The sequence below is a fragment of the Antrostomus carolinensis genome, unplaced genomic scaffold (genome assembly GCF_000700745.2).
Source record: "Antrostomus carolinensis isolate BGI_N321 unplaced genomic scaffold, ASM70074v2 scaffold6099, whole genome shotgun sequence".
Classification (NCBI taxonomy): domain Eukaryota; kingdom Metazoa; phylum Chordata; class Aves; order Caprimulgiformes; family Caprimulgidae; genus Antrostomus; species Antrostomus carolinensis.
The window spans coordinates 53,656-65,784 of record NW_010339293.1 but is presented as its reverse complement, the minus strand read 5'-3'; the positions used below and the strand labels follow the sequence as shown (position 1 = coordinate 65,784).

At 41.1% G+C, this 12,129-nt stretch overlaps 1 protein-coding gene across 1 annotated transcript in view; it reads left to right on the top strand.

The window, feature by feature from the left end:
* LOC104531017 (protein tyrosine phosphatase receptor type G) overlaps positions 1–12,129 on the top strand; it is a 197,527-nt gene that overhangs the window by 155,780 nt on the left and 29,618 nt on the right. The window contains exon 13 of the mRNA XM_029086950.1: positions 1,774–1,865. Coding sequence (XP_028942783.1) covers positions 1,774–1,865 — 92 coding nt within the window. The remainder of the gene's footprint in view (positions 1–1,773; positions 1,866–12,129) is intronic.

Here is a 12,129-nt window from a genome sequence, read left to right as displayed (position 1 = left end):
GGGAAAGAGCCCCAAATACATCAAAATCAGGAATATTTTGCCTGTTTCATATTCATAGTTTCTTCCTTATGTGTGACTGATTTATTCTGCTGCATGCCCCCAGGGTGTGCATTGTCCAAAATAAAGGCTGACAAAAAAAAATGAGAACAGGGAGCAAGTAGGGTGGGGGGAGTTGAGCCGATGTTTTTAAATGCTGTGAGTCTATTGCACATCTTGCATCCTTGTGTGTGAATTCACCTTATGGTGTTTCTTAACAAAAGCATACTCACCAAATAAATAACTTCACACAATGCAAGACATCGTGCCTGAAAATAGAAAGCTGCTCTGATACAGTTACCTCATGCTGTGAAATCTGCTCTCTTCTGCTTCTGTATTGTCTTAAGTTGTACTTGTGCCGCTGTAGCCTGTGCTTGCATTGTAAAGCACTGTGACTGTGCAGTAGAGAGTCCAAACACCTAGAAAGCAAGCACCCATGCTTATTTTAGTTTCTGGTTTTGCCTAAGAAAGTGGTTTGCTTTTCAGTGACTTTTTTGCTCCCTTTTTGGCATGTATGGATGCCAAAAACAAGGGGTGCACAAATTACTTTGACAAAGTCAGCAAAGCAGATTCTGCAGAGCGGGCTCTCTATGGAGAGCACAGTGCCCAGATTGCAGAGAGGCACAGACTCATAAGCCACTGTGTGCAAATACGTTTCGGCAAGGGAACCGGCAACTTGACAAAAGGCACAGTTCACGAGGCCGCCTGCAAACTTAGCCCAGGTGTTGAGGAGCAGTTAGTTCATTGAGGGGGATCTTCCTGCAATGGGAACCTATTGTTAGCACCCTGACAGATGAGAGCAGACCCTTCCCCTGCCACAATAGCTGCTCACACCAAGCAAGACTCATTAAATATTCAGTTCCAGCCTCAAGCAGCTCATTAAGTCAGCAATGAGCAGTGACGCTGGTGTTGGAAAACCCTGCCTCAGTTAACATCACCATGCAGAGTCTCCTCGGATCTCTTGATGTTATTCTGCTCAGTACCTTTTCTGTGATGACCAGCTTGTGCTCTCTGCTTTGCATTAAATACAGGTAAAAAACAGTCAGGTGGATTTAAGTTCTCCTATTCTTTATAGGCCTTTTCAGAGATGAGTCCTGGGGCCCAAGCTAAGTGTCTGTTGGGTTTTTCTGTAGCAGTAGATTAAATACAAGTTTGCAGGAGGAGGATGGGATGAGGGTTGTATGGCTTTAGTGTTAAAAAACAAACAAAGAAAACCCTGTAATGTATGAAGGATAACTTTCATAGCAGAGCATCGTGACATGCAGCAGTTACAGATGCTGTATTAATGTCTGTTGGCTGTTACATAGCAGAAACTTTTACAGTAAGTGTATTTTCCCTGGAAATGCTAGTGTCTTAGGTGGATTTTGGCTTGAGCTGTATGCTGAATATGTTTCTTGTGTGCAGATTTTCTTTCTGAACTATATATTTGAAACCTGTTTTGCAACCACTAACTTCTGTGAGTATAGTTTCATATCCAGTAGTACTTAGCAGTAATACACAGAGGTATTTGTGATGGGTGATGTCAGATGTCAATGAATTAGAGCACACAGAATCTGAAATTAGGATTGTAATTGTAGAAAATGCACCTGTGTTTTCACACTTTCATATTTTAAAACTATAACATATGAAAGTATGGAACAGAAATGGAGAAGGAAAACATGTGCAAAAGTTTTCGGCTGTTTTTTCAGAGTGCAGTTTTTCACACCCTGAATCTTTTTTATCTTTTTCCTTTGACAGAAAGTGTTTTCAGACTGCCCATTTCTATGTGGAGGACAGCAGTTCCCCCCGTGTGGTCCCCAATGAAAGTATTCCCATTATACCTATTCCAGGTAAGACGGGCTTAATCTTCTGTGTTTCTGCTACTTGGAGTCTGTTTTAATTACATAAAGAAAGAAGGTTATGCTTGTGATAAATCGTGGGGTTTGGTAGAGATTTGTTGTATGAGTGCTGCTTCATTTAATTTAAGGTGCTTTGCAATGGGGCTCTGTATTTTTCCACAGGCACCTCTCCCGCATGGTTTTAATAGAAATTTCAGAATAACCTTTGTAAAATGTCAAAAACATGAGTAACACTTCTTAAAAACAATAAGGCATAGCATCCAGGGTGAAGCCAGCTGCTCTGTCAGGGCAGCTTGTGGGTGAGGGATATGCAGTTCCACTGCTCTCTCAAGATGGGGGGAGTTGCCCCCCACTTTCAGCGTGTGCAGCGGTGGTATCTGCTGGATCTTGGGGAGAAAAGCAAGACACAAGGATAAGCAAACAATCTCAAGTAAAGTCCAAAGCCATCTGTTAGTTTGATATTAATCAAGTTACCAAAGGTCAAATTCTCCTCTCGGCTATACTGAGAGCGAAGCTGGAAGCAGAGTTTAGTGCTATTCTCTCTTCATGAGGCATTTCCCCTGGGAATTATCAAGTGCAGGATCCAGCTCCCTTTAAGCCATGATGACAGAGAGCAGCTTGGCATTACAGTGGCCTTTGCCGACACTGCCTTCTTTGATGTTGCTCAGTTTCACAGGCAGAATTAAGGTACCCAAAATGTTGTATTGACCTCAGTCTGTCAAATGCTGGTGCTTGTTGCTTCAAGGTTTTAAGCTTCCTTGTCGTATTCTGTAATTTGTGTCATCGGCCTAGGATTCGATCTGCAGCTGATTAGATTCATTTTACCAAAAAACATTGAAAGCCATCTCAGATACCGAAGAAACACGCATCCTAGAAAAGTGAAAGAATCCAGTTACATTTTCCTTGATTTTATTCAGTAGACGTGCAACTCCTTTCTAGAAAAAGTCTTTCAAAGTACCCGTGGGAACTAATATGAAAGGTTAGCTATTACACTGCTGCAGAAAACGTTAGGTAATTCACTTTGCAGTCTGATGCTGCTCCAGTGAAAATAAAAGAAAGCATGCTGTCATCTCCTCTCCTTTCTGTGTCAGACTAAGATGCATGTCCTGGTCACCTCACTTCCTTAGCATGGAGCCACTCTTCTTCTACTTTAGGTTAACAGGAGGTAGGAAGTTTTAGTTTTAGACCACCCACAATGAGTTTTCACAAAAGGACCTAGATAGTTGGAGAGCTCTGTTCTTCCTACTCTAAAACCAGGAGGAGCACTTCCCTGTTGGGTCTGCTTTTGGCAGTCAGTTTAATGGTCCCACCATACCTGCTGTCGTGTGAAACCTCCTTAGATCTTGTGAAGAAGGGGAGGGTGGGCGGGCTAACCTGGACTCTGCAGAGCAGTGTCAAAACCCAGGGGATTACAAGCACAAGAGAGGGGGAGGAGAGAAATTCTCCTGTCAGAGAGTAGTCTCTTTGGCCAACGTATAGGGGTTTTTTTACTGTAATTGAGGCAATTTTTTCTTAGATAAAGAAACCAGCAGAAAGCTCCAACTTTTCATGCTGCGGTCTGTGTTGTTGATGCAGTGGATCTTTAAAGATTCTTGTCCATTAAAGACTGGATGGCATTCATCTAAATTGTAATAGAGACTGAAGAAGTTCCATTAAATCTGTGCAGGTGGCTGGTACTGTAAGGCCAGCACATGTGCCAGTGCTTCTCCAGCAGCCACTCTAGCATGCAACAAGTGGCCAAGAATGGAAGAAACCTGCTTTATGGAGACATCTTCCCATGACTAGAGCAAACCAAGCTGTTGGACCACAGCAGCTTTAAGATCAACGTGATACTACCATCACTGCAGTGCACACTGTGGTCTGCTCAGGCTTGGTAATGCTAGGAGAACTGCTCACCCCTGATAATGGGCAGTGCAGATTAAGGGACTTGCTAAGCACCTGCTGCAAGACACCTTGAGAAGCTTTGTAGTTAAAAAACTGGAAGGACTGCTGATGAGCTCTAAGGCACCTGAAGAACTGGGCCTTAGACAGAGGTTTAGTCTAGTTGGATGCAAAGGTTAATCCAGCCCTTGAATTCCCAATTTAATGACAGGATTTTTGTGGATAATAGTACACATTTAGACACCGGCATACAAACATCCAAATGGAGTTGCCTCAATCTGGAGCTGAATCATGCCCAGAAGGTCTTAAGAGAGAACAGATTTATGAACTTTAAGATCTTGGTGCTGATAGTAAAGGTATTCAGGCCATCAAAAGCCAAACCACTCTCTGAACATGCCTCTGTCTATGTGTATTAACTAATTACCTGTACAGGGAGTCTGTAATGAGGCTCAAAGTTAGTAGAGATAAATTCCAACTATGTTGGCTTTTTCCAAAGATGTGGGATACTGCCTGGAAAGATGTTGAGGCTCTCCTAAACGTTTGCCTTCTTTGGAGACATAGAAGAGGCCTGTTTTCCCTCAGATACCTGCTGCTAAATGACACTGTTTGATGTCAGCTGCTGCTCCCACGTAGGCAGCCCACTGAAATGCCTTAAAAACATTAAATGACAAAGTTCTCCTTTGAACTGATTGCAACTGCCAAATGATAGGCCTCTGAACTTTCCCTCTGGAAGCTGCCAGAGGGTGTGAGAAAGGCTTACTTGCCACATTGATCGTAGAAGCAAAGTATAAGTGGAATTTTCACAAAAGCAAGTTTTTCAAAGTAACCTTGTTAGCTTGTAAAACCCTATCCTTACAAAATAAATTTGAATAGATCCTCATGGAACCATGCATCTACCTCCTTCAACTCAATGGACCAACTTCTACTCTCAATTATATGCAAGCAGCCACACTGATGGCAATTTAGAGCAATGTGTCTGAAGACATGTAGTAGATTTGCCAAGGTCCATCTACAGCATGCAGTGAGCTGCTGGTCAGAGGAAGCTGAGCAGGTTTGGGTTGGCTGGTTCTAGCCCAGGTGTGGGGTGGCTCTGCCAGGTGCCTGGGAGCCAGGCACAGCGACATTCTGACGCAACTCAAGAGGTTTCAGAAGCACTGCTGGTGTCTCTGCATGCCACCGTTCTGCTCCGTGACATGTCAGCATGCTCAGAGGTAGCTCTTGTGTTTACTTCTGCACCACATTCTGCTCTTGTTGAGGCAAACCCTCTGTTTTCTCAGGTCTATGAACTCTGAAATCAATCTGCCAGCTACCTGCAATAGGCGCACAGAACTACTTTTGAGGTCCAAAATCTAAAAAAATCTTCTTGTAAAGGAATGATTTTACCCTTTTTCTATTTTACTTCCCATGGCGTACATGCTTAATTATTGTGCATGAAGCCACATCACCCATAGGCATATGCTTATCCGTGCAAATTTGCTTTGAGACCCAAATCATTATCATTATTCATAATTATCTGCACTGCTTGATCTAGAGAAACACAGGACAAAGGATATATCATTAACTGAGTCACACACTGGATATTACAACTGAGGTATAAATCTAAACTCACATAAGCCTTGCACCTGACAGTAATGCATCTGTAATCAATGGCAGATTTCTGAAATGCCCCTGTGATTCAGCCCAACAAAATTATTTCTTCAAATCTTCTCTTTGCCTCCACACTCAGTTAATTTTGGCCACGTCCATATCATCTTTGCCTGGATCTCTTCACTATAACATTTGGTATTGGCAAGATCTTTCTCAGCAAACGAGCTTCTCTTCCTGTTTGTTTGGTTTTTTCCATAGCTGGGTCAGTTAAAACATTTCTGGACTTGATCCTTTTCAGTAGGGTAAGTAAGTAGTGTAAGTAAGAATAACAGCAGCATCGTAGCTGTGGACCTGTATGTTTTGCAGCACTGCAAAACAAAATGCATCCCTTATCAGTTTTCCTTTCTTCTCATCACAAGACCAGCTCCATGACAGCAGCGCAGAAGTGCACCTCTGTAGTGCAACTTAGATGATATCAAGTAGTGGAACTAACACAAATTCCACTTCTACCTTCCTTTGTTTCGGAGCTTTCCTGCTCTTGGGTGATGCATTGTTCTGGAGCTTGCTAGGGCTTTACTGGTTCCTTGCCCAGCCCATGGGCACAGTGGACACTGTGGCACTCACGTCAGCAGGACTCGTTGTGAGATCAGTTCAGAGATAGTTGAGGCTTAACTCTATGGCAAAACTCAAAACTCTGCACAGTTTTGACCACAGTCCAGGGAAACATGGCTCATGAAGAACACAATGGCTGGCCAGTGCAGCTGATTCATTTACCATATTATTCCAGATATCTTTCACCATTTTTAGTATAAGGAAAACGTCTCAGATGTTATGCTAGTCATTATTTCACCTGTATCTAGACTGCAAGGCTCAGGAGCACTTCCCAGGGCTGGGATCAAGGTGTATGCAGTTTTAGGTGTAAAGGGCAGTAAATTATTTTAACTAGTACTGGAGTTTATGAATACTGTATTTAAAATAACCAGTGGCAGAATCTGATGGAGAAACACTCTCATGCTTCTTCAAGAATGACTTGTAGGTAGTCATTCAAGTGTAGGTGCATGAGCCCAGGACATAGTGGAGTGGCCAAGTACATTGCAATGAAGAGGTGTCTTGACCACTCATGCAGTCATGTGAGTGTGTGAAGGCCAGTGCAGCCATGATCCTCCCCCATTTCCTTCTGTCTTCTCATGGTTACAAGGAGTCCCATCAAGAGTCTGTCTTATTAACTCTTAGTTTCTGTTAAATCTCTGCAGAATTTTGAAACCTTCTTCCTTATTCCTTCAATAACCGTGGCTGCCTTCAATCTTCCCTGACAAACATCAGTGGTCAGACTTGATGTGTTTTTTACAAGCTCAGTTCCTACATTTCTAGTAACATCCACCCTGTGACAAACTGTTTCTGTTAAGAGACTGTATCAAGAGGTATCTCATTTGATAAGGAAACTGCAGGTTCCCAACAGAGAAGAGTTATCTTGCCGTTTTCTGCTAAGATGTAGCTGTCCCAAGTTGCATCCCAAGAGCTAAAGAGCAGAGCACCAGGACACATCTGTGGCCGGAACAGTGACAGTGTACAGAGCACAGTGATCCTCTGTGCTAGAGACTGACAAGGGCCAAGGAAGAGTGCTAAGTGCAGCTGAGAACTCATTTCTCAAGGGCATGAAGCTTTTCATTGAGCACAGAGGTAGTGCTCTTCAGCTGTTTAAGACTTTATTTCTGCTTTCTGCTCCCTGTGGATTTATGTTCCAGCACCATATTGTGAATTGTACCTATCTTCAGCTTCAATTAAATTCACGAATGCAATATTGCAAACACAGCTGTCCTCTGAGGCCAAGAAAATATCAAGGTATTTTAGGGTACATCTACCTTCCTTTTTCTCTGCTACAAACTGCTGCTCCTGCAGACACTGACGAATTTATGGTATAGTATCTAATCATGGTACTTGTAATGGAACCTCCAGGAGTTGGCTAAATCACCCAAAACCATGTTTTCATAGTGACCACGTGAAATGCAGATAGATCCTTTTCTGAGAGCCATCACACTGGGCTGGAGAGCCCTGGAGTTGAACCTCCATGTGCTTAAATGTAAGACATGTATGTAATTAATGGCATGACTGGGACCTAAAGATGGAAATGTGTGAGATTAAAATTGTGTTCCTTAGCAGGCAATACCAAATAAGATCACGTTTAATGTCTGTGCTAAGGGAAAACTCACATTATTTCATTCTCTTGGACTAGAATTGGTTTTTTGCTTAAAGGGAAGAAGTGTATTGCTATTACATTTATAATTAATGATAACCTAATCTAAGATTTGTACAAGCAGATTTAAACTGAGCTCTTATTTTGACACATACAAAATTTTATCATTAACATCTTTATATTCCTGACTGACACATGGCTAATAGCATTGTAGTAGATTAAATCTTGAAGCAAGAGATGAATGTAGCTACAGTATTACACAGGTGATTTTTCATATTCTGCTTTTTCATGTGTCTCTCCTTTATCAGAAACCTGCCCTTGTGTTCATTTGGCTTGATTATAACAAATAGATAGCAATTATCTTGCTGGAAGGACTTCTGTGTTTTTCTTTCAACATGCCCACCTATCCAGGACTTTGAAATGTACTCATAGTCTTTTCTGTGCCTTTTCACTTTGAAGGGCATTTTTATTAAAAACAGTACTAGATAAACACGTGATTACAAGAAAGTGAGCATTAATGAGGAATAGTGTCCCCAATAATCAACTCTTAGTAATTTATTATTTATCTTAATTTAATTTACAATTTGTCTTAATTACTGAGATCAGTGACTTCAGGAGGATGCCAGCCTTAAAGGGCTCCAGCAGGTAGTTTGATCTCCTAGAATGAAAACTCCTGTACTGCCTTTTTAGTATTTATGCAGATTTGATCTCCACAGAAAGCAGACACCTTCTCTTATACTAAGGGGTTTTTAATGGCTTTGTATTATCATAAAATAATTGATACTCATGTTATACAAATAAAACTGTTCTTGTCTTTCTGGCCATTTTTAATATAGCAAGCAATGTGATCAGTCAGAAAAAATTAATTATTCCAAATGAAACACAGTGGCTTCAGTTGTGTTCTTAAACAGTTAAGCAAGGAAAGCCAATATACTGCAGAATTAAAGGCTCTGACTATATAAATGTGTGTAATTCAAATGCATTAAATCTAAAATGGTTTGAAGAAAGCTGGGCACCACCCATTTTTACACGTGGAATTACTCAGGAAGAACAGTATTCACATGAGTTAGGGCATCGCAGAGATCTGGCTGTGGTGTTATCTGCTCAAACATTTCAAATTCAGTCAGTGCCAAAATTTGAGCTGCATGTGAAGTTTCTGACCCCTGTAAGTATGTGCACTTCAGAGTATATGCTCAATCTGTAGGTTTAGAAAGTTTTATCTAAGGTTCTCTCTAAAGGTGAACACCTGACCTCAGTGGAGTTGATAGGAGTTTTTCAATAACCTCTGCTGGGGCAGAATTTTACCCAAGGGTATGCTATGAATCCTTGCAATATTCTTTATGATTAGCCACTTTTCTAGAGACAGACCAAATACAGATATGTTTGGGCTTTACATCCCCATTTAGTACTGTGTGTTGTGTGCACTTCCACACTGCATGGTACAGCTGCATGAATCCTATTTAAATCTGGGCTGCGAGTGCCCCATTGCTGGTTGTGGAAATTAATCTGTTGGAATTGCATTCCACATGGTTACTTGGTTACAGTGCTACATCTGAAGACAAGCTTTTGCTCTAGCTCTGTAGCCTTCACTTTGATAGGTATTGTAGTTTATGGAGTGGCTGTTAGACTCAGTTTTAAGTAATATGCAGCCTAAATATTGATGCTAGATCTTCCAGCTGCTTGCAGAATTTTTCCTTCCCTCTTTGTTAAAAATAGAAATCCATGAACCCCACTGAATGTGGTTAACAATAAAATGAATATTAAAAAAAAAAAAAAATCCTGGGATTGCATTCAATATTCTCTCCAACAGAGAGAGTAAGAGGGTAGAAGATGAATCAGCATCCCAGGGTTGAGTGCTGCTAGGAACAGAAAGGGGCTTGTTTGCTGTGGATATGGGCCATCATTTGCCAGATAGGTTATTCTTCAGTGAGTTAAAAGGTCGAATCCAGTCCTACTCTGAGCCTACTTGTAGATATTTCTTTCCAATTGGGAAATTTTTTTGCAGAAGATGAGAGCTGGGAGGATACGCTATTGAGAGTGGATTCTGCAGGATTAATGTCACTAACATCATCACTGGTTTCATGATGGTCATAAGCCATGTTAGGTTTGTGCTACCTTCAGAAAGGGCGGTTTCCCTGTCACTTTACTATTGCTCATGGTAATGAGTAGGATCAACTCATCTACCCCACTGACAACTAATCCTTCTTCCCCTTCCCCACAAATCAATTAATCATTTCTTATATTAAGAAGTCAGATCAGCAGACTGATTCAGTTCACTGCTCAGCCCCGCAGACAGGGAAGAGGGAGTGGGAGAGTCCTCTCGTCCTTTGGCTGAAGCCAGGTGTGAAGAGCATGCTGAGAATTGATGGAGGTGCTTCTGAGATGGAAGGGATGGCACAAGGTTGCTGAGCAGTGCAGTAAGTGGCTGCTGTTGGAGCAGATGGGCCAAGCCACGTGACAGCTATGGCACATGAATCCAGGTGGCTTTGCAAATGAGAGACTGAAATGTCGTGACTAACAGACGAATGGCATAAGCTGTCACATTAAAAGTAAGGCATAAGGTACAAGGAGTATATTGGATTTAGTAGACTGGGTCAGATAATAGCTGAAAGCCAGAAAGCATTTACAAACAGAATGGAAGAGATGGGAGAATCTTCTTACTGAGGCTTCTTTGTGTGTGAAATGTCTGGTCTCCAGAAACACCAAGACTCCAAACTAGAGAAAGATAATACGAGGAAGCACTTTGGTTTTGACCTTCTGGGTTAATTCCTGACCCAAAGCCATCTAGTCCAATCCAATGCCACTAAACTATCCAGTGAGCTCTCAGGCTATACATGAATCAAAATGAATCTGAGATCTTATTATGTGGAAATGCCATCTCTGATACGATATCCCATTTTTCTTTTGAAATTGGCCCCTGTTACTTTAACATTACAAAGGCAGCTTATTAAGTGGGAGATACGGGAAAATCCTTCCTGGTAGGTTTACTAATTATCCAAACTTTAAATGTAACCCTGTTTGAACTTTATTGCTTCTATACATGTTGGGCTTCTTTTGAAGATGGCTGTCTTCTGAAGGAGTGTATTAAATATTCTGCAGTTGCCGTTTCTTAAAAAATGAGATGTAGGTGAAAGTTTTCCTCTGTAATAATTTTTTTTAAAATAAACATGACTGTCTTCTTGGTGTTCTCCCTTTGTGCCAGGAAATGAGCTCCATTGTGGTCCTCTTTGGTTTTGTGATTTTGATACTCCTCTCAAGCACTTCTCTTGGACCAGCAAGTGAAGATGGGAACTCCACTAAAGTGTTAAATATCTATCATAATTAAACATACCCCCAACCTGTCAGCTTCAGTAGTGTCTGATTATAAATAATATTATTATAAGTTATATTATTAATAATAATAAATATAGATACAATTATTTTCAAGTTCTGGAGACTTTTGCTCCTGTCTGTCTAAGATTACTTCTTTCTCTGCATAACACAAAGGATTAGAATGGTACCAGATTCAGCTCATATTTTACAGTGATGTAAATCCAGAATCACTTTATTGACACTGATAAAACAGATGGCTAAACCCAAACTAGACAGAATTGTAATTATATCTGCAGTGTTAGAGGTGAAGGTATGTTATAAAAAATTTCCCTCTTCTTTTTGAATAATGTGTAAGTCTTGTGAAACATAAGCATCATACTGACAATATCACATGTCACTCTGCCTTTTGGATGGGGAAAATATATGGTGCAAAAGGGAATATGCGCAGAACTGAGAGCTCCTAATTAGCCATTATAGGATTCCATTAATCTCTTCAATCGACTAAAAGAATTATAGTCATTGAAGTCTATTTGTCTTAAGATGGAAAGAAGGCTTAACCAAAGCCTTTGGACTGACAGTAGTGCAAGGAAAAGCATATTCTGTTCATCTAGCTACATCTGTTGGTTTTCTCAGAGAAGGTCACAGTGATCTTCAGATAACGTCAGGGCAGATACCATTCAAGAGTGCTGAGTCTATTAGTACGTATTCTTCTGGAGGTCTGACAAGGTGCCTGTGGCTAAGCATGCATAGACCCCAGCTAAAGTAACGTGTTCCTGGGTGGGAGTTTGGAGTTGGAGGTCATGAACAGAGAAATACAGGCCCAAATGACTTTTCAACACTTTTCTGTTTCATTGGTTAGTGTAACAGACTTTATTTTGCTTACAGCTGCTTTCTTGGGACTATCAGCAGGGGCAAGATGGGTGTGTGGGCTGCCCATCCCCTTTGGGCTGCAAAACAATTACATTTGCTCCAACATGGTTTTCCTGAGTATAGGCAGTGCTTCAGCAGCATAAGCTCCCTCTCACCCAGTGAGCTCATATGTCACCAGCATTTCCTATTTAATTTATTTAATGTTTAATTGTTGCCCATGTTATCAAGTAGGATAAGAAACTGCATTGGGTTAAGGCTTCTGGAGGGAATCAGAAGTGAAAGTGCATAAGAGAAAAAAGGGAGGAGAAAAAATAGGGGATAGTGAACAACAGAGAAGTGAATTAGCAGTGGTTATAAAGGTGGAGACATACTGCCACCATGCAGTGATGATGATAAAAAGAAAACTAACCA